Source organism: Prinia subflava, chromosome 3, assembly GCF_021018805.1.
Source record: "Prinia subflava isolate CZ2003 ecotype Zambia chromosome 3, Cam_Psub_1.2, whole genome shotgun sequence".
In the NCBI taxonomy this organism is placed as follows: Eukaryota; Metazoa; Chordata; class Aves; order Passeriformes; family Cisticolidae; genus Prinia; species Prinia subflava.
The window spans coordinates 99222298-99245628 of record NC_086249.1 but is presented as its reverse complement, the minus strand read 5'-3'; the positions used below and the strand labels follow the sequence as shown (position 1 = coordinate 99245628).

The window sequence follows — 23331 nt, the reverse complement described above, 5'->3', positions numbered from 1 at the left end:
AGGAGGAGCCAAAATTCAGTACAAATAAAAACTGCTTAGCACCACTGGAGAATTAAGAAGCAGGAATCCTTTATTCAGCCAGATGTTCAAGGGGATATCTCCTCCAAAATATTGTGCAGGCTGAGGACAGAAAAAGCTCCTGTTTATATACTTCATTTTACATACATAGTCCTTGATTTTCCCATAATAAACATACACATGATAAACAATCTCCCTGAAATCATGAATATATTTTCCTTCCCCTTTACATGCGTTCTTCTGCCCTGGAGGTCTCTTTGGTGATCCCTGGTGGTTCCCTGACCACACAGGGAACTAGTAAAAGGTGGGACAACTGGGCTGGTTGCTTTCCAGTCCTTCCTTCATTTTTTCCTGGTTTCAGAGTTGCTTAAATTTTATATAATAGGTCAAAAGTGTCCAGAGTTGATTTCATCCTAGGAGTTGGTTCACCTTTGTCCTTGTAAGTATGGCAGGTGCCCAGATTCTTTCATGGGGTCTCCTCTGTGCTACCATAATCAATCCTACTAAAAACCTGGATGCTTGGGTCATCCTTTGTCAGAGTTAATTAGGATCCTTTTGTGTCTTTTATTTTTCTTTTGGCTGTGAATCTTACATGAGGGGTTTTTCTCCTCCATTATATTTACGTATTTTCTTATTTTTCTGAATGCACATGTGGTTTCTCTTCTACTTGGATACTGTTGAGAAGAGTGAAGTGGAAAAGTGGAAAAGAAGAAATAAAGTAAATGGTGCCCTCAATAATTTAAATAAGCTTTAATTTTTTTTTTTTTTTTTTTTTTTTTTAGGGGAGATCAGTCACAGAAATTTTTACTGCAAGGACAATTTCTTTTTTTAAAGGTGAATAAATTTAGTGAGAAATATTACTTTAAAATGGAAATTACCCTCAAATCTGACAGTACAGAAGTTTACATAATGGACTATAAATTGCTGTATGTCTGAGCAGTTTCAGGGACTGGTACATTTGTCTTGTCCACACACTTTGTTCAATAAGAAGCAGGAACATATTAACTCATTCCAATGTCTTTTTTACATGTTTTCATTTTTAATAAAAAATATTAAACAAATCAAACAATTACATGTGCATGTGTATTAACTTAAAAGGTTTTTTAACAAGTTCAGAATATTTATGATAAAAATGTGAAGATTTTTTATCACTGAAATATTTTCATAAACAGATGAGTAGCAAAAAAAAAGTAGAAACATTTATAGTACATCTTTCTCTGTTTTTTTCTTACTTTCCCAAAGATTAAGTGTATCAGCTCCAGTTGATATTTCTCATTTTTATAGTCCTGTCATGCAACTGAGATTGTTCTTTAGAATTGTTTGGTTTTGAAAATTTCACCACTAAACCTATCACTAGGTGGAGTTAGTGCTCTTCGAAGGTGTAACCAGCCCCTGGAGCCAGAAATTCTCCTTCTCATGGCCCCTGAAAGAAGTTAAAGATACTCATTCTGTACCAAATTTTCTGTTTCCAAGTTCTCAGAAAACTTTATGTTTTCTGGCATATTGCTTTTGGCATTAAAGTACTCTGGTACCTCGGTGTATTTATATAGTGCATTTTGAAAGGTCTAAACTGTGTGTATTTGTAAAAATATAAAGATAAAAAAATACAGTTACTCATTTGTTTCTCAGTATACATCGATGGACAGCGGTCAAGTTCTGATAAATAAATGTAAATCTAGATATACATGCTTGATTTAAATTGAAGTGGTATTAGTAATGTGCACTGAGATGTGTGTATTTATAGACAAAGAGACAGATATACAACATATGGACATGTGTGTGCACATGGATGATCAAATGTGTGCCTGACCTCCTGAAGTTTCCATTTAATCCATATATTTACCTATGCAATTTTACTGATTTCCAGAACCACGGGATTCATTTATGCAGCTGCTGTTCATATGCAAGTTTGTGGTGATTGACATTAAAAAAGGGAGAACATGCTGTTTAGACACTATTTTATACACCCAAAATTAATAATAACAATCATCATTAACTTTGTGCAACTTTTTCCTTTTTCTTCCAGGTATTACTTGTGCAATATGCAAAATACATCCATCCTTTGTCCTCAGTAGTCATGCTGTTGACATTAGGGTGGTTGAAGTAAACTGAATCGGTATCATGATGGTAAACCACTCTAAGTCCTGATAACCAAGAATACAGAAGCTAATCTTGCATGGCTATTGAGAGACTAAGTGTGGGTTCACTTAAAACATAATCATGTCCTTGAACTACTTTAGTTCTTTAAAATATAAATACAAATAACCATAACTATAAACATAACTGTAACTATAAATATACTATCTCTAAATTCCCTCACAGTGCTTTTAGGAGCTATATTATTTATACTACTCACTACTTAGAGGAGTTTACAACATTTTCACACTCTGTTACATCTAAATTCCTTTAAGGACCTAAATAATGTTTTGATTAAGTGTAATGAGACCACTATCAGTGGCAAGAATTGGAGATATTAATGCTTTGGTAATAAATCTGCTTTGCTCAGTGTCTCATAGTGATGAGCTCTAAAGTTCACACCTATTTGCCTTTCAAGACTGTTTTGGAATTACATTTTAATCATGCTATGTAATTACCACTTTCTTTTTCAGGACCAGATTGTAATGATTCAGCAAAAGCCTTGCAAAATCTAAATCTGGCTAAACTGGGGTTCTTTTATTTGTACACAAAGAAGTCTTTTATTTTTGAGACCATCCTCATTTAATGTCAAAACAGTTTAGACACAGCTGTTTGCAATCACACTTATCAAAAACTGAGGAGATATTCCAGTTAGAATTTTAAGGGATGTTAACAGCATTAAAAAAAAACCAAAACAAAACAAATATTTTGTTCTTCAGTGTATCTATGAAACATGAGACCATCTATCTGCTGATTTACCACGTACTCATGCACCAGTCAGTGTCCAACTGGGAATGCAATATTGTCTTCCCCCCCAGATTTTCTGTTTTGCTGGCTGCCTAAGACACACCAGCCCTGCCAGATGGAATGGAAAAAGGCAACTGGTGTTCTCCAAGACTTGTTACATGTGTACACCATGTATGTGCTTTCTGTGCCTCACCCAGACTTTCCATAGCAAGGGTTTTGGGAGTACAGAAATTGAGGGAAAGTTACTCTTGCCATCTCCTTTGTGCTATTGCTGGGAGGGCATGAGGCCACCTTTAACTGGGAGGAGCCAAGGAGCAGGAAAGTGCTCAGGAATGGAACACACAGCCAGAGACTGCTGCTCTGAAGAACATTTCATTTCCCTAAAATACACTATTTTTACAGTCAGAGAAGTATCTTTTATATTTTTGACAAGGAGTATGCCACAGAGGTTTAGGTGTGACCTAGGATATAACTTGAGTTTATTATTTCACACAAGAAACTATGTGACCATCATCTCTGTTATTTAAGCTTCCAGAACAAGAATTTCCATTGGTGTACATCTTCCTGACATTTTACCCAATGCTGTCCTCTCATAGGCTGGCCTCTTTCCTGTCATTTTAGGAAAAGCAGCTTTCTATTAGCAGACATGAATATATCACTTAAAAATGCAACGTGAGCCAAGTGCCTTTGACAGGCATGGCATGTGCAGAGGAGATGCCTTTTGAAAACTGCTTGGAAAACTCTGCCTGCAGGGATGATCTTGGGCTGGCAGTGGTGTTTCTTGGCTAGCACTGGGGTTTCATGGGCTAGCACAGGGTTCCACAGTCATGAGCTGACAGCAGCAGCATGTTGTGTGAGGAATTTTGTCAACCATTCCTCGGAGAGCTCCCTCAGAGACACTCATCCACCTGCCTCTTTCTGCCCAAGTCCTCCTCTGAATATTTTTTGCCTTTTTTCCTCTTCATGCCCTCACCACGGCAGCCCCTATGGAAGATCTGTTCACCTATGGAAGATCTGTTCACCTATGGAAGATCTGTTCTTCCTGCCTGCTGTCTCCACAGGTCAACCCCAAGTCTTTGCTTCCATTCCAGCCTCCCTCTCCCAGACTCTGTCAGGGTTTCTGAATGTCCCAACACCGGAGTGACCCCACAGCCCCACAGCAGCACCAGAATCGCCCTGAGTGGGATCCTAAAGGGACAAGGGTCCAAGCACAGCCCATGTGCAACAAGATGACACCAGGGGGAAAAACCTGGCCACAGGAGCTGGCAGTGACCAGCAGCCAAAGGAGGGTCTAATAACAGCAAATGTTGAGTTACAAATGAGTATTTTTAAGTGTTGCTGCCACTAGACATCATGACAAAGTAATAATAAGGTCCAAGAATTCTAGGAATGGTACAGAAGAAATGCATTACTAGGATTATTATTTTATTTGAAGACTCTATTTCTGCAGATATTTGCAAGAGTAATTCTAAGTACCAGAGCATTTGCAATCAGTCAGGCAATTCACTGGCTAAAACTATTTGGTTTGGACTGGGGCCCTATTTGTCATCCTCTTATGACTAATTAGACCTTACTTGGGGATTCCAAAACTTCATTACACACAGCTGGGATGTTTGGGTATTGTTTTCATTTTCCTTATTATTCTTTTACTATTTGGAGAAAAATTATTAGATTGTTAAATGTTATTAAAATTTGATTTTAATTAATTTCACCTCTCCATCGAAAGCTGTATTTTTAATATCACTGTAACTGCAGCTGTTACAGCTATTCTGTCACAGAATAATAAAATTATACTTCTGCACTGCTATTTTAAAAAGCAGAAAAGAAAAATTATGTCTTTATATTAATTCTTTGACATAACAAGAATATTTTGTTAAGTCTCCAGGAGCACTTAACTTTGCTTTGGGCTTTATTTTTCTATCCAACCAAGATATTTTCACACATTTCAGTCCTGTAATGTTGCTTGATTTCAGTGTTGGAGATTTTCTTTTACCTCTGAACAGTCAAAACCTGAATTTTCATGAAAAGCAGCTGGGTTAATTCTTGTGTAATGCCAGGAGTGCCAGGAACTCCGACAAACCACAAGCTTAAATAGTTGGAATTTTTTCTATAAAAATTAAAAGCTGAACTAGGAGGAAAAAAATGGACCTTCAAAAAAATTTGTGCCTTCAAATTCAATATATGTGACATTTGTTTAATTCATTCCTAGTTCCACATGCTTCCTCCTGTTAAAAGGTCCCTTAAGAAAACTTCAAAAATCGTATTTATTATTAGGAATTCAGAATTTTTTTAAAGTTGCCTTGAATTTGCCTTTCAAGCCCCAGTCTTTTGGGTGATTTCACATTGCTGTCATTCCATCAAACACAAAGAATGAGTGTTACATTGCACAGAGAAAGTCCAGAGCAAACTGGAGTCGGGATGAATGCACGCCTTGGCACTGGCGTTTCTCCAAGGCTCATTTCAAACAGGCCACAAAGGATGCATTCCCACTGCTCCTTATGCTCACACCTGTGTTCTAAATTTGAGCTGTAAGTTGCAGACTGTGTTAGCTCTTCAATCTCTTGCCTTTCCCAGGGCAGCTGGACACTCCAGGCCTGGATGTCAGAGGAGAAGCAGCATCGCAGGCACGCCTGCTCACAGTGCCCACTGCAAGAACCCCAGGCAGTGGGCAGGCAAGACAAGGTAAAAATTCTGCAAACGCCAGTGGTTATGTTGTGTGAGCAGATGGAATTGCACAGGCACAAGCAGGAGCAACAGGAAAGCAGTCTGAGGTCCCATTGAATCCAGGGAATCAAACAGGGTTCTTGCCTGTACTAACTCAGACACCACAGCTGCTGTCACTGATGGCACCTACTGCTGACACCTTCATCTCTCACGCTGAGGAGACAACCCAGCAAGGAGGGTTTGTCACCACAATAATCACATTTCTGCACTGTGGCCATGCAGCTTGAAATGGCTCTAAAAGGAGAGAGGCTGTGACCTATGGGCAGGGTGGTGTTGGAGCAGCTGGTGGAGAAGCCGCAGCTGCATTCACACTTCACACCACGCTCTCACAGCAGTACAGACCTTAAGGCACAGAAATACCTAAATGAAGGCCAGTGTTTTGGAAATGGGCAGCTACAATGGGCAGCACACAAAGGGAAAGCAAGAGATACCTGACCCATTAAGATCTACTTCAGGCATCTTTGTTGTTCCAGTACATTGGAACGCTGCATTCTTCCAGCATAGATAAACTACAGCAATTATCACTATCAGATTAAAGCACTCCTTTTCCTGATGTTCTTCTTTAAACAGAGTAATGTCAGTATTTTAATCTCTTCATGTGTGGAAATCTAAGAATTCCTTAGTCTGTTAAACTGTAGTTGTTCTGATGAAACTGCCATTGTTTTTGTTACCATCCTTCTTCTTCACTTTTTGGCAAACAAGTTCAAAACAGATTATTGAGCCCAAGCATACTCAGATTCACCTGTACTGGGCAGAGCAGCTTGGAGAACAGTTTGTGCTGAGGCCCCACCAGGTATTTTACTCCAACCCCACCAGGTATTTTACTCCAACCCCACCAGGTATTTTACTCCAGAGCAGCTCTAGCCTGGCCCCGGGGGTGCAGGAGGTGCACTCACTCGTGTGCACATCTCAGACAGCAAATTAGGGGATCCAAGTGGGGAGGTAACCAAGGACACTCCTGATTCAAAGGGGAAGTCAGATGAAAAGAAGATGCTTTGGAGAAAGCTCCCAAACACAGCACCCACACAGATTTTTATTTTAATTATCAGCAAGATTGCATTTTTCTTTGCTACTTTGGCCATTTTGGTATAGCCAGCCTCAAAGTGTGGCAGAAGTGTCACCTTCTTCTGTTTCCTAACTAGCATTTCCCCTTGAGATGACTCTCCTTCCTCTGCAATTATGCGTCCCTTATTTTTAAAGAAGTATTCCTTTCCTGACTAGATGGTATTTCCCTATTTGTCCAGGAAACAGCACAGAATGTGGAACTCCCTGGGCTCGCTCCCCTGTACTACTCCAGCACACAAATTCTGGCTGGGGCCAGGGCTTTTCCCACACCTTCTCCAGTTTAGATTGCACATTAAATGCTCATAGTAGGAAGTGCAAAAATAAAGAAACCCCAAATCTACCTGTAGTCAAGCTGCGGAGTTGACAGATGTCAAATCAAGTGTTGGAACATATGACGCTCTGCCTGAAGTATCTGCCTCCACAGGCATGGAGTGTCTGGGGAATTTGCTTTCATGTGAAAGGCAGGCGAAAAAAAGCCTCTAGTCTTTGTGGTTATGGAACAAAGCCTGAAAACGTAACTCCGCGACACCCTGGCACTCAAAAAGTTAATGAGAAATGTGATGACTCCAGACTTTCTTTTCTTCCTCTCATGACTTAGAGATTTTTTTTTTTAAACATTTAAAGTTGGATATCTGCAAACTGCTGAGCAACCAGAGCAGCTCATTTTCAGAAACGCAGTCTGTCTCCTTGCACTGCTGCCTGCAAAATCCCAGGGCTGCATGGGCAGGCACTGCCAACTGGGATGGGATGGGATGGGATGGGATGGGATGGGATGGGATGGGATGGGATGGGATGGGATGGGATGGGATGGGATGGGATGGGATGGGATGGGATGGGTTGGGATGGGATGGGATGGGATGGGATGGCACGGGATGGGATGGGATGGCACGGGATGGGATGGGATGGGATGGCACGGGATGGGATGGCATGGCATGGCATGGCATGGCATGGCATGGCATGGCATGGCATGGCATGGCATGGCATGGCATGGCATGGCATGGCATGGCATGGCATGGCATGGGATGGCATGGGATGGCATGGCATGGCATGGCATGGCATGGGATGGGATGGGATGGCATGGGATGGCATGGGATGGCATGGGATGGGATGGGATGGGATGGGATGGGATGGGATGGGATGGGATGGGATGGGATGGGATGGGATGGGATGGGATGGGATGGGATGGGATGGGATGGGATGGGATGGGATGGGATGGGATGGGATGGGGGCCAGCAGCATGACACTTCCCAGAGAGTTCCCACCGTGCCAGAAGTTACTGGAGGGAGCACGAGGGTCTCATCCTCCCATCCCAGATAAGGGACCCTCGTTCACTGCGAGCCTCCCTGCCTCGCTCCCTGCCTTGGAGGGACAGATGGGAGGACATCGGTGACACACACACACTGCCCCGGCCAGCTCGGTGCCCTGGCTGAGATCGGGGCTCATGGCACCGAGCGGGGACCCCACACCTGGGCTGCACCAGCAGCAGCGTGGGCAGCACGTCCAGAGAGGGGATTCTGCCCCTCTGCTCTGCTGAGACCCCACCTTGAACAGTGCACCCGGTTCTGGGGACCCCAGCACAGGGAGGACGGGGACCTGTAGGAGTGGGGAGGAGGCGGTGCTGGTGGAACGAGGTGCTCTTCACGGTTCCTTCCAACACAAACCATTCTGATTCTACGATTCTATGACCCCTCTCCGGGCCAGGGCACCACCGGGCCGTTCCCGGAGGGCCGCGGGCAGCGGGAGCCCCTCGGCGGGGACAGCGCACGGCACCGGCGGCACCGCGGCCCCGGCCCAGCCCAAACGCCCCAGCGCCTTCCCGGGAGGCGAGGCGGGGCCGGCAGCGGGAGGAGGAGACTCCGGCGGCGCCCGGGAGCCGCTCGGGGAATGTCCCCGTCCCACTCCTCCTCCTCCTGCTGCTGCTGGCCCTCGGCGCGCAGCCCCGGGCCGGGCAGAGCCGCCGTGTGGAGCATGGGGAGCTGCTGGCTGCGCCTGGCCGCGCTGCTGGCCCTGGGCGCCCGGGCCAGCCTGGAGTACGAGGGTGAGGAGGGGAGGAAGGGGCGGCGGGGCCGGGCCGGGGAGCGGGGCCGGGCCGGGGGCGGCGGGAGCGCCGCGGTGTCCGCGGCAGCCTGAGGGGCCGGGGCCCGTCGTGCTCGCTCGCTGCCCGCCTGCAGCGCTTTGTGTCTCGCTCTGTGTCTGCTGCGGTCCCGGGACGACCGTGAGCGCGTTGGGAGCTGTGGAGCGCCGGGTTAGCGCTGCAGCGGGTGCGGGTACAGCCTCACCCGTGCCGCGTTCAGCGCTGCCCGGGGCGGGCTGGGGCGGTCTCACCCCGAGTGTCTCATCTGCTCCTCCGTGCCGCCGCCTCGGCACTCGGAGAGGGGAGGGGACACCCTCTCGGGGCTGCTGAAGGACAAGAGAGGCTCTGTGTTGTCCCTAAGTGTAAAGTGTAAGTCCGATGGGCCAGCCCTGCCTCTCGGATCGTGGCACTTCGGAGTCTGTCAGCAGTGTTTGGTGCCCGGGTGAGACTGTGCAGGCAGCAAAGTAATCTCAGTTTTTAGTGTGAAAAATGAGTGGGTGAGTCTGCCTGGTTTCTTAGGCACCTAGTAAATAAAAAAATGCATGCTGATGCTATTTGACTTCTAATTATTTGTATTTCCTGTAGAAAAATCTGAAATGAGCTCAAATGTAGGTTCCATTTCCATGCAAAGGAAGGGGGTACGTGGGTTCTGCCTGTTCTAAAGCAGCTGCGTCTTGTCTGGTCAATAATTTTTGATTCGCAGACATTGCAAGCAAAGGCAGTGTAAGCTGGCATGCCCTGGTGGTGGTTTATTTAACAGGTGTAGTCTGTGAGAATTTGTGGCCAGAACGGAGCCTTCCACGTAGATGGGTATGGCTTCAAACTGAGATGTGTTACCGGGTCGAAAGGGAAGGGTGGCAGTGAACAGGGGAGAAAAGTGTCTAATACAAAGTGCTGCATGTTGGTGATACCCATTTTTTGTTTCCTGGAGTTATCCCCTACTTAATATGTAGTTCTGCCCATGGAGGGGTGTAAAATGGTATAATGGTGGCATTTGTGAGTTGAGGTTTTGCTTTCCTTATTTTTGTTGGCGAGTTCCAAGTGGCTTCTTTCCAAGACGAAAGATGTTGGAACACACGTTTATGCTCTTTCTTTACCAAACACTAAGGTATTGGACACATCAGTTGCTGAATCAACAAAGACAACAGAAGTTCCTGTCCTGGCATTTCTTTGAGGATTATCATACTGCCAAATTCTCTTTATTTTCTTAGGAAGATGAGTGAATGCTTTAGTTTGCGGTTCATGTGAATGTTAGTCTTCAAGTAGTTTACAGAGAATGCTAATATCCTATCCTCTGTTTTCCTAAAAGGCCAAATGTAACCTCTCTAATCTCAAATGTCTAATTTTTGCATGTAATCTTCAAGTTGGCTGCACAAAAGTCTGCTTGTTACGTCTTTCACTCATTTAAAAGTCCAATTTCCTCCTTATGCTTAGTGTCAAAGGCTCCAAAGAGCTTAAATCATCAGCAGCTGAAATTGTAAACCCTAATATTAGGTTTATGTTTCATGTTACTTTTCTTCTGTTTGTTTTTAGTGGAGAAATGTGATATTCCTTCAGATCTTTATTCCCAGTATGAAATCTAGTGAAACTGTTAATAGATGTTTTCTCTAATGGTACTGTGTTGGTATGTAACCATGCACGTTAAGTACAGAATGCCATTAAGTAAACTAAAATAGTCTTTAAAAAAAAAAAACTCTCTATAGCACATGTGTTTGGGGCCCTCTTGATTATACAGGCACAAGCTTATTGAACCCTTACCAAGATACTGACACTGGACTACTTTGTAGACAAAGCCAAGCAGTCTGTTTGGGATTCATGCAAAATGCTTGTATTCAATAGTAGATTGTTCTTTAAACATCAGGAATAGTCTAATCAGCTCTTGAACTAATAATTTTTTAACACTTAACTTTTTGGTGTAGGGCATTTGTACTCCACAATTCCAAAGACTGTGTTTAACACCACACTAAATTGGTGTAATTTTCATGCCCTGAGAGTTCTGCCATCAATTTTTTGATGGCAGGCAAGCAGAAATCAAGCCAGTATTCCACCTGGGAAAATGTAATTGAACTAATTATCTGCTTAGCATAAGGAAGAAAACTGAAAAATATCCAAATAATTAAAATTCTTAAAATACTTAAAAGCCTTTGAAGCAGCAGCTGTTTTAACTGTAACTGTATTTGCAAATTTTGAAAGGATGCTGTGGTATTCTCACGCTGTGGTGTTCAAAGCTAATGAGGCACTGACAAAATCTCTCTGGTGGCTCTACTCAGAGGAAAGGCTGTTTTCTCTTCAAGAACAGTTTAGAGATGCACCTTTTGGAAGTTAAAAAAAGTGTTAAACCTTTTCCCTAAGGACTGAAGAGGGAGATGTGATCTTGGAGCTCTTCAGTGATTTTCTGTGGTGTTGGGGAGGGTACAGCTGTCCATATGTACGTATATACATGTGGAGATCAATTGTTCAGTATTTGGGGATGTGAAGGTGAAATCAAGTGGCTCTGTATGATGTAAGGCTGTGGTACTTGTCTCCTGCACTTTTGGTAGATGAAAAGAAAAGCCTGTCTATGATAGAATGAAAGGGAACTGTGCATTGGAACAGGGTTTGGTGTGAAGGAGAGAACCTTGAGAGAGTTGTCGCTGAAATCACTTGAAGACCATGTAATATTATGGAACTATTTTCAAAAGCAGTATGAGATTTAATTCAAAGAAAACAATATATACATATGTGTTGTATGCTTATAACCTGTGTATATTATGGATTAAATATGAGTAGATGGAAGTCAGGTTGTGGAAAGGGTAGTCCTTCTCAAAGCAGTGTGCTAGATCAAGGAGTGCATCTGTGAGTGAGACTTCTGAGTGCTTCAGCCCTTCAGAGAGAGGCAGTTCTTGCCCAAGAGAGTTTATACTATAAATAGACAAAGGATAGGAGGACAAAACTGAAGGAAGAAAGTATTTAAGATTGCCTAAAGTCAAATGGCAGGCTTTAAAAAAATCTGGCATCACAATAATTTGATTCCTACTCATAGCTCCTCTCCATCAGACCAAGCTGCAGAATGGTCACAGAGCAATCCCCAGGGCCCTGCGCAGCTCTGCAGTGCCAAGGGTGGGGCCTGTTGTGTCAGCTGAGAGTTCTTTTGTTGTGTTTTTGTGTTGTGTTTCTTTTAAACACAGCTTGCTGGCTGCCTTGTCAGTTCTGGGTGACAATTTGTATGTACAGGATCCACGAGTGGAGCTGCGGGCGCCGCTCGTGACCCGTGGCGGGCACAGGCCTGGGGGAATTGTGTGCTGGCCAAATCCAGCACAAAACCCAGCCTGGGAAGGAATAGTCTGAGGAAAGGGTCCCTGTCCACAGCAGGGGGCTTGGAACTAGATCAGCTTTAAGATCCCTTCCAATCCAAGCCATTCTATGATTCTCTGATGTTCTGAATACAAGCAGGTAAGTGTGTTCTAAGGCAAGGCTTTATCCTCAGATGTGCTTTGGAATCTGTCTAAACAAGCTCCAGTTACCTGGATAGTTGCATATGGATAAGACTTCCAGCAGCAGAGAAGCCTAGCAGAAATTACATTCTCAGGTGACCTCAGGCATAACAGATATGTCATGTTAGTATCAATCAATAGTGTTAACTCATCTCCTGACACTTCCATATATTCCTGTGTGAAGTGGACCATTTTCATGAGCTGCAGTAATTCTCTACTGAAAACTCCCTGTGGCTTTATAAGCATTACCAAAGCAGCACATTTCTTCCTGAGTGGTCCTTAAATAATCAGGTCATTGCATCCTCTCTGCTTAGTGTGCTAACTCTTGAGCAGCACCTGGGGGCTTCAGTGCAGCTGAAATCTCCAGGGTGAGATCACATAAACAGAGAGTGAAATTAGGGATATTTCAATGAGCTGTTGAACTGTCCTTTCTGTCACAGTGAAATACACCTTGCCAGAAAGCACAGACAAACTAACTGCATTTAATGCCTTGCATAGCTAAGTCTGGGCAAGCATTGGAGGTGGTACAGGAGGTGCCACAGAACCATCAGTGACAGCTTTTTTCAAGCCTGCGAGCTGCTGTACCCCTTATCTTCTTGGGGCTTGCCAAACATCTACAGTGTAAAAAACCAGAGTGTTTATAAAAGCTTCCACTTGAGATTGCCATCAGTATGTATGAGGTTCTTTCTGTGAAAAGTATGAATGTGCTTAAATAATTTTGTTTATCAAAAACATTTGATTCTAAAAGTAATTTGGAAATGTTGATTCATGTTTTGCTTTTGTCTCCTTGTCTGACAGTTGAAATGAGTAGTTAAAAAAGAACATCACTGAAATACAGTTTATTCTCTCACTCTAGAGCTGTGAACAGAATGGGTATTGACTGGTCAAACTTGATGAAGGTGCAGGGAGCAAGATTTGGCAAGTTCTTGCATTGGCATTCTGTTGAATAAGCCACTGGTTTGAAAATTCACACTCCACACACATTTTACATACAGCCTTAGGCAAGCTGCTTAGACTTACTTTGCAGAGTTTGGAGATGGGCGTGGGCTGGAGGCCACTCTGAGCTGTTCTGATGTTTGTTGATAAACAGGAGTATCCTTGTTGGGAGAGTCTGCTCCCAAGGCACGGATCCCCAGTCCAGCACTGGGATTGTTTGGAGTGGCAAGCACTCCAAGGCAACCAAAATCCATCCCTCCCTCCCTGCACCCCAATCACACTACTCATTTTTTGTCCAAAAAGTATATATCTAATGCTTCATGAAATTCTAATATGCAGTGCATTGTAACACAGTCTCTAATTTAATATTGTCAATATTTCCTGGTACTTATGTGAAACTTCTGAAACAAAAGTGGTTTTTCCCTAACTGGGGTAACAAGTTTCATGTTCCTCTAAATAGTTGGCTAATTTTTCAGCTTCTGAAATGGCTGTATTTTGGTTGTTATGAGGTTTTTTTCCTTTGAATTTGCTGTTTCAAGTTATGGGAAAAATTACATTGTGTTTGTATCACTCATTTCACAAGGCATTCACTTAATTTTTTTAACACAGTAAATGAATGTCTCAACATACAGGGCATAGCTGGCTGGCTGGCACTTCTCTGTCACCTGGAGGGAAGCACCTCCAGCCATGTCGGAGTGCTGAGCTTCTGCCAGCCTCTGCAGCTCAAGCTGGGGGTGGCTGGACATTTTTGGCAAAGGTTTTTGCCATTTGAGCAGACAGAGTTTGTATAACTTCACGGGTTTTTTGCTTGCTCAGTGCAAAAGGACAGATGACATCTGTGGGGTTCAGATAAGCTGCTCTAAAAGACCAAGTTTTGCTGCCTAATGCATAGACCTGAAAGACAAAGAATGCTTGAAATTTTGTGTATTTTGGGTTGTTCTTGTGGGACACCAGCAGGTCATTATAAGCTGTTTTTGAGAAGAGAAAAGAAAACCCACAACTGAAACATGCAGGATGAGTATCATAAGGATTCTTGATTGCATTCATTTGTTTGAAACTGAAGAGCAAATATCTCCATATGGGTGTATACAGCTTTGATTTGTGTAGTCATTGATTTGTGATGTGCAGCTGTGTCCTTCAGGGAGACACAGAAGAAACTTCTGTGGCTTTGCAGTAAGATACATAACATTAAATTTTATGTTAGTGCTATCACTTGCTTCAGATCTTGCAGTGGATAAACATATGCATGTGTGAGACTACTGCACATGTGCAGATTGAATGATTTAGAAGTTTTATAAGTTAATCTCCTTTTGAAGATTCTGAAATTACTGTGGTGTTAATATGGAAGGAAACCTTTTCTCTCTTGTTGTGTAAAATTTAAAATTTGTCACAACTCTAAATAGACACATTTCCTTATAATTTGAGCAGCATGATTGAAGACATCTGATTTTTTTCTTCCCTACTTCTCGCCCTATTCTTGTTCTTTGGAGGAAATGCCATTGTTATTCAGGGTACTGGATTTAGATGTGTTGCACATACATTCACTAAGAATAGCATTGCAGTTTGGAAGTAGTGCTGTATTCAGGCTTCTGCAGCCATGCCTTCTTGTGCTGCCTGGTTTACCCAAAGCCTACACTTAACCAGTGTGGGCTGGCAACATGAGTCACCCAGCAAAGTCTGTCTCCTTTTAGGCTGTGTCATGAGAGTTTTAACCTGCCAGGGTCTGTGGTCCCTCCTGGTGTCCCTCAGATGTCTTTTGTCAGGCTTCCTGATGCTTACTGGCCAGATGGGGGAAGATGCTGCTTCCAGCTCCTGCCTCAGTTAAATTGTGAGCCCGTGCCTGTTAGAGTTTCTTTGGAGTTGTCAACTTCAGGGCAATGCACTCAAAAATAATTATTCAATTTGCGTCTGCCTGTCTTGAGTCCATCCATTGTGGCTTTCTAGTTGTACTGTGTGATTTGTCAGTAAAAGAGCCCCAAATTAACATGCCTCTGTACAGGTATTCCTGAAGATTAAAATCATGTTGGCTTGCAGACATTCCCTGTTCTAAACTGCCCAGAGACAGATACCAGAAACATTACACCTGGTGCTGAGCTACAGTCATAGTGAAATGTGTAAATAAGAAAACCAGCCCAACAAATACTATAAAGGTCTTTCCCACACCTTTCTGAGAAAGGAGTGGATGTCAGTGCCCTGTGATGAAAGCAGGTACCATTTCTATTACTGTGGTAAAAAAAAAAATGGATGACTTGCTGAAGGTGTTTCTTGTGAAGGCATCTGACTGGTAGTTTGCTTCAGCTTTGCAGCACTGATTTCTTTTTTGTCACACTAAGGCAGCTGTTTGGCCTGTGCCTGCCTTTGTAATATGGTTTGTCCAGAGAGCTTTGACTGAAAACATTTATTCAGCTGCAGTTATTGCCATTGCATGTGCAGTAACACGTGTGTGTATGTATATTTAGTTATGAAAATGCTACAGGTAGCTTTTATGTCTCTTTGGAGCTGAAAGGGGGTGACCTGGGCCTGGTTGTGGCTCTGGGCATTCCTGTGTGCTCTTCTAGCTTGTCTTTTCATTGCTCTCCTTACTGCTTTAGTTAAAGCTCCTGGATGTGCATCCATTTTGGTGGGTGTTGGGAACCATATTTTTAGTCTCCTGTTGGTACTTGACATTTATTATGATGAGGTAGGAAATACATGTCTGGGAGGAACAGGAGATAACCATAGCTGGAAACTTGCTTTGACTTGGAGTTTAGAGAAATTTCCAGTCAAATACCTCAGATCCTGGGTAGTTCTTTAATAAGGGAAGGCAGCATTTGTAGGAACACCAGCAGTGCTGTTGGTGTGTCACCAATGCCTCTTTGTTTCACCAGCATGCTGAAAGCTTGCAGTGTTTGACTGTCTGACAGCTTATTATCTTTTTGGAAATTGGAACACCTGAATTGTGTTTTGGCTCTGTTTGTGTTTCTGATTGTGTTTCTGACAGGGAATTCTGTACCTCTCTCCAACTGTATGTCAAAACCAAGAATACTAAACTGTACCTTTAGATGTCTCCAAGGCATTTCAGACCTCTTGGATACCAGTAACAGCATGAGATAGGCACTGCAGCCCCTTAAGTTCTTTTGTGTTATCCAAACTCATTGTCTTGCAATACTTTTGTCTGCCATATTGTAGGCAAATCATTAATATGTGTCATACTTACAAAATCACTTGGACATTTTTGCAATAATATGCATTAAAAAACATAAATATTTTGTGTGTAATAAAAGGCAACTTTTAACTCATCAGAAAGATAATAGTGATTTATAGCTCATTTCCCTATTGGAAGAGTAAATTGGTTTGTCAAAGCAGATCAGTCCAAAGGAATTGAAAGTAAGTCCTCAATCTGAGTTAGAAAATATTTCCCTACTTGTAAGCCCATCACAAGGAGTATGGGGTTAGATTTATTTGCAGTTCATGAATGTTGTTTCAAAAGCACAGTTCTGGTCTCTGTTTACTCTTCTGCCATGAACAAAACTTCTCTTACTGCACAAAGACCATGAGAAGGCAGGACAGGGAACAGAAAAACAATCAAGCTTGTAGTATGTGACACATGAGAATAAACTAAAGTATTAATGATGGATTTTGTGGTGTAGATGGTGCTCTAGGGTTCCAGTTCACAGGGAGCCATGCTCTTCAAAATGTTCTTGGCCTTTTTTTTATGAAGGCACAGTGGTAAGGGGAACTGACAAATGGCTACCGAAGTGCACAAAGGGAAAACAAAAGTAAGACCTAATGTCTGCAAAGATGAGTAATTTAAATAAAGTTCAACTGGCAACCCCTGTGTACCAGTTCCACTCAACAAACTCTTCACCCTCCTCCCAAGCCCTTTTCAGAGTTGATGCAGCAACTCACGTTTTGTATTACAGAAGTTTCTTTTAAAACCTTGCCATTCATTTCCCAGTCACCTCTCCTTTCCAATGTGGGAAGAGCTGTGAGGAATCCCTGCCATTGCTGTGAGGTGCTTTCTGTGTGTGCTTGGCAGGCACGACAGTGCACAGCAGCTCACAAGTTCAGACGGGACTGCAGCTCCTTTGGGCTTTTTCTTGTCAGCCACCTGCAGTGAGAGTGCTCCAGCCCTGTACAGGCTCCTGAAAGGCTCTGACAGCTGGAGCAAGCTCACTTCAGGCAGCTGGCTGATGGGCTGCTGCTGACAGCTCCCTGCCAAGGCAGCGGGTTGTCGAGGGAGGGTTGAAACAAGCCCTACTATATCTGCTTTTTCCCAGAAAATGTTTCCTGTTCCCAGAGCAAGCTGGGTTACTGTCAGGTGTTGCTGGCGGTTGCCCTTGGCCTGTTTTCTTACTGGCAAATGTTGATTTTGTCTCAGGTTGCTCTTACAAATAAGAGCCTGTGACTGCAGAGGAGCAGAGTGGCGAGAGGCAAGTGACTGGGGAGCTGCCATGTGTGGCTTTGACCCTTTGCCTTGTGCCAGGGCTTCCTGCCAAACACAACATCCCATTTTCCTCGATGTAATGAGGCCAGTACAGGTCTGTGATAATAATAGCAAGGGGGTGATGCTGATTGTCTTTTGCACACAAGACACACCACACTGGAACTGACTGTACAGTATGTTTCTAATTTTTTTGTATGTTATAGTAAAATTTCGTAAGAGGGGAAACTTTAAATCATGGAAAGGAATCGACTCAGAAGCACATTTTTAGATATGCAACTGTGTGTATCCTTTGGTTATTTGGTCTGTTTGCAGTGAAAATCCGTGTCAAATATTCAAGCATTGCTAATGACATAGGATCAGATTTGCAAAGGCAAGGTAAGAGCATTACATCCAGGAACGTGAGCACTTGATTTTATGTTAGTGTCTGAGTGGTCCAAATCATGATGGCTTTTTGCAAAACCTTTGCAGGTTCCTCAGCTGAAGAGGTTATTTTTCTATGAAACGTCGTACCTGGCTGAGATGCATACAAAACTGCAGAACTGGTATTTTAAAATTATAAAAAAGTAAAGGGAAGGGATTCAAATTTCTCTTTTCTACATCTGTCCTGGTTCTGTGAGGGCTGGTAGTGGGACAGGGATGTGCCCAGATGCATGAGCAGAGCTGGGACAGGAATCAGCTCTGGCTGCAGGGACAGGGGCACCCTGAGGCCAAGCCCCTGTCAGGACTGGGGTTGCTGTGAGCATTTATGGGTAGTGATACCTCTCACATGTTTGAGTAAAATTCCACATTATTTACAGTGTATTAACTCCCAGTAACAATTTAGGCAGTGGTTTCATTTTTCCATGAGAAGTATTACTTTGTACCTTTCCTGTGGATTATTTTCCCCCAGTGTGTTTGACATGCTCCCTTTTTACATCCACATCTCTGGTCCTCATGGCAGATTTGCAGGTTGTCTGTCTGCTTTTAATGGCAAGCCCTGAAACCTCACAAGTCTGTTTCTCAGACTTGGAAGTTCTGTGAGAAGGAAATAGTTAGAAATATAACTATTGATGAGAGGCATCTCAATCCCACCCTTCTGAGACAAACAGCTGATCTTTGGTGTGTGTCTTCAGTGTCTTTGACTAATGTAATATTTTCACACTCGGAAGAAACTGGTGTAACAAGAATACCAGCAAATCTATACATCTTTTATTTAAAAATATCTGTTCTGCTACAAGTTTCTCTTGTTTTGTTTGTTGTTTTTTTTTTCCTGACAGCCTTTAGTTGCCAGCTTCAGGATGTTTTTGAAACTTGAGAATTCTTTCAGTACTAAACTGCTTTTGTGGAAACTAAAATTCATAGACTATTAAAGGACAATATCCTAATCATGTTAAGTGAACCCTGACCTTGGTAATTTGAAGCTGTGTGCCAGCTTTGCTTGCTGCAGCTGGTCATTCCTGCCACATGTTGTTCATCAATCCCTACATACCAGGCTGCCCTTAATGAAAGGGGCCCAGAGCCATCCTTAGGTAATGCAGCTGCACCAAATACAGCACAACTTCACATTTCCCTGCTTAGCCCTGCAGCTTCCCCCCACGCTCTGTCCTGATGTCAAAGCTGGGGCTGGACCTGCCACTGCATTTTTAGTAGCTGAAGGAAACAGGGCATCATCATCATCCTTCTTGCTGAGGACCGTGGTGCTGGCCATACCTTTTGTAAAACCTACGAGTTGATTGTATACATGTTTCTCTTCTTTTCAAACAGGTTTCTTTTAGGGTTCCATTTCAGGTGCTTCAGTCACCTCTCCTGTTTCTGGTAATGGCAGTGGATTTTCCATACCCCTTTTCCCTCTCCTGAAAAAGCAGGGTGTAATTCTGGAAACATGGCCTCAGTGTGTTGAGGTTGTTAGGTTTGTTTAAGTTATTATATTGGTATTGCCAGGTCTCCTTTTGCCGTAAACCAGCAGTTAGGGTTCCAAAGACAGAGGAAATTGAATATTATTTTGATTTCTTTTTATTTACTTACTTTCTAGTTTGAGGCATTTGCAGTTTCTGAGCATTGTCTTCGGCATTATGGCTATATAATAGATAAAGAATCATAAAATATCCTGAATTGGAAAGGACCCACTAGGATGATCATCAAAGCTCAACTCCTGGCGCTGCACGGGACAGCCCAAAGAATCACACCTGACAGCATTGTCCAAATGTTTCTTGAGCTCTGTCAGGCTGGTGCTGTGACCACTGCCCTGGGGAGCCTGTTCCAGTGCCCAGCCAGCCTTTGGGAGAAGAATCTTTTTCTAATATCCAACCTAAACCTGCCCTGACACAGCTTCAGGCCATTCCCTCGGGTCCTGTCAGTGTCAGCACAGAGCAGAGATCAGTGCCTGCCCCTGCTCTTCCCCTCAGGAGGAAGCTGTGCCTGCAGTGAGGTCTCCCCTCAGCGTCCTCCAGGCTGAACAGACCAAGTGTCCCCAGCTGCTCCTCACAGAGCTTCCCCTCAAGGCCCTTCACCATCCTTGTAACCTCCTTTGGACACTCTCCAATAGCTTCATATCTTTTTTGTAATGTTGCTCCAAACAGTGTGCATCATCAGTGAAGCTGGATCTTCTAAGCCAGTATCCTCTCAAATGACCTTGGTAGCCACTCTTTCAGAAGGAAAACTGTTCACCCTCTTGATTTTGATGGAAGAGAAAACATCCTCCTGATGGGGATTTGCCACTGACATGAATATTAATGGAAAAAGAGCAGGGGTTTGGAGAGACTGTCTCAAATGTTCCTTTAAAATCTAATCAGCATTATTTTATGCTGGCTCTGTGAAAAGAACTTTTGACTCTACCTTAGGATATGATCAACTTTGATGATTTTAAAAGGAGCAAGCCACTTCTCATAAATTGTTTTATACAACTTCTGTGCTTTTGGCGATATTAAATACTGTTTGTTGTGAAGTTGTTTTTAATACTATTCTTTGTAAATAAATTCAATTCCTATCTCTTGAGTCTTGACAGCAGTTGCTTACTTTTTCCTTCAATTATTGGTTTGCTAATAAATTTGAAGCCTGTTTACTTTTTTTTTGGGTTTTGAGTTACACCTGCTTTTCTGTTGTCTTTGTTCAGTTTTTGTCCTTTGACTGCCCTGCTTCCCCTGACTTGTTCCTTCAGCTGTTCCACACTGGTGTAATGCCTGCTTTTTTTCTACCCTTGCAAAGCACTAGTAAAGCATGAGTAGAAGTAGTTCTGGACTCCTTTAAGTGCCTATTTTCTTCTAAAAGTGGTGCTTGCTGCCAGCTTGGCGTTTATAGTATTTCTGTGTTGCTTCTGACACTCTGTGACTCCACTTGCTAAAGAGCAGGAGGAGATCACTGTCAGTAACATCACATTTTTCCACTCCCCTTCTGTTTTCTAGGAATTTGTTGGAGAGCTTCCTATGGATTACAGGCAGCTCCTGATGCTAGTTTGCAAGTGTTGGTGTAGTGTCTGACACTTGAAGCTGAGATTTTTTTCATAGGGAGCCTTTCTTTTAGTCTGCTCATAAAATCTGAAAAACCTTTCTAAAATGGCAGAGCTTCAGAAATAATGTGTCTCAAGGATAAAAAAGCCAGTGTATCTGGTACTGTAGTATTAAAAGTTAGAAGCTGAGATGTGCCAATTTCCAGTGTCAGCATTAAAAAAAAAAAAAAAAAAAAAAATCTTCCATCTGCCACCAATTCAGAATAGATCAGGATTAGTTTTCAGTCTCCTCTGTTGGAAAGTTATCCAAAGTCCACTGGAACTTGTCATTAGCAAGACTTTCAGCTTAAATGGTCTTTACTTAATTAAACAGCTATTAGTAGTTCTACCTCTTTTCAGTCCCTTATTGGCCTTCTGTAGGTGCTTCCTGTTTTTCCATGTTTTCAATGGCCTATGTTAAAGACTCTAAATATCTTAATATAAGGAGAAAAAACCCTATACTTAAGTATGTTCACAGGAATTATTTCTCTTTTTTCCACTCAAAGTCACTCCCTTCTTCCCAGAAGTGAAGTCCCTTAGTCCTGACCACAGTGATGATGTGTGTGGTGTGGAGTAACAACAGAGACACTGCTCCAGGCTCTGACCCCTCCAGGCCACTGCAGAAAAGAGCCTTTGCAGAGCCTCTTGTAGTTTGTCACACACAGAGTGCCAATCCTTCTGTATAAAACATTCTTTTATATCCATGGACAACCCCATAGCTGCTGTAGCTATTGAAGGCATAGCCGGAGTTCAGGCATGACAGGAAAGCACAGACACATCTGTGCTCAGGATAACAAATATATTTTGCAGCATGCAGCTAAATAGCTGTGTCTTGTGTAGATGTAATGCAGCACTTACCTTCCTTTAACCTATCAGTTAAAGGATGTACATTTTATTCAGCTGAATTGATTTGCATTTTAGGGTTCATGACACTTTTCATCCTTCCTCTGGTAACAGCCTGTGACAGTTTCTGATCATAAAGAGAGATGCTGTCACTAATATTTTTAGCATTATTTATTGAGGAGTGCCTTAACCAAAAATCAAACTTTTAATTCCTCCCAGCCTGAACAAAGGAAACATTTTTCTCCAGTCTCCCCCCTGTTAATCTTCTGCTGGCATAACTAGGTGCCTTTCCAAATGATCAGTGACTTGTTTTGTTTTCCTGTCTTTCAAAAGTTTTTGTTTTGTTTTGATGTATTTCACTTTATTGAAAGATCCTTACTCAGGTGGAGCCCTTTAAAAGGGAGGAAAGAGGCTTGTGGACCTTCTCTTGGCAGCCTAAAAAATCATAGAAGGTAACCTCTTCCTGTTCCCCTGCACCTCATTATTTAAAACTTTGGGCAATGAGCCAAAACAAACAAAAACCAACTCAGTGCTTGGGCTGAAAATCAGTATCACTTGAGGGCACTATTCATGTATGTAATGGTCACATTTTTCCATCTGAGCCAAGCTCCCAGCTTGAGCCCATCTTCTTGATGAATCTTTGTGGCACCTTGTGGCTAATACTGCTCAGCAACCAAGGGAACATGGCTTATGTGGGAAACATGGATCAACAAAGGAGATGACTGGAATTTTCTTGAAGTCGCATCAATATTAACTCCCAAGTGTGTCTTTATTGGCCTTTTGAGCTTCTTTCCCTCCCCCTCCCATAGTAACCAACACTTTATTTCAATAGCAGAAGCCTTTCATTCATATATTTCACTTTTTTTTTTGGTCTACATTTACTTTAATTTTCTGTTGAAAACCCAGTATGTAGATGTATATACATTTGATAACTTGAAATTAAATTAAATCCTCACTTTCTGTTGAATCACCCAAAATGTCACATCACGAGAGCAATTCAGGATGAACCAGAATTTCTAGAATTAGGATTCTGGAATTTTCTTCCAAATTTCCAGAACTGATATTTTGGAAATGCCTTGTTTGTTTGTTTTCATTGAATATAAGGGCACCATTTTCATGAATTTTTTTTTTTTTTTTTACAGCTTCAAGATAATAGTATTTAAACAAACAACCTTTGGCTGTTTAAGTGTGTAAACTGCAACAGCATTTGAACATACTGCTCATTCTAACACTAAACACATTATTACAGTGAAAGCAAATTAATTTGCAATGGAGTAAGGTATCCAGGAGCAGCCTGGGACTGCACTAAGGTTCCTGGATCATATGGATGTGTTGGCAAAGGGATTTGTAGATTCTTATTCTGTCTGCCAGCTTTCCTTGACTGCAGCTGTGTTACAGGACTTCTGCCTGCATTGAGTCAGAGCCA

General features: G+C 42.7%; 1 protein-coding gene across 2 annotated transcripts in view; it reads left to right on the top strand.

Annotated features, from left to right (window-relative positions):
* The first annotated feature begins 8524 nt into the window (after nucleotides 1–8524).
* The window catches only part of SRPX (sushi repeat containing protein X-linked), a 38789-nt gene continuing 23982 nt past the window's right edge, over nucleotides 8525–23331 (top strand). For both annotated transcript variants that reach the window (XM_063393013.1, XM_063393011.1), the window contains exon 1: nucleotides 8525–8728. In XM_063393013.1, the coding sequence (XP_063249083.1) occupies nucleotides 8575–8728 (154 nt within the window). In that variant the 5' untranslated portion in view covers nucleotides 8525–8574. The remainder of the gene's footprint in view (nucleotides 8729–23331) is intronic.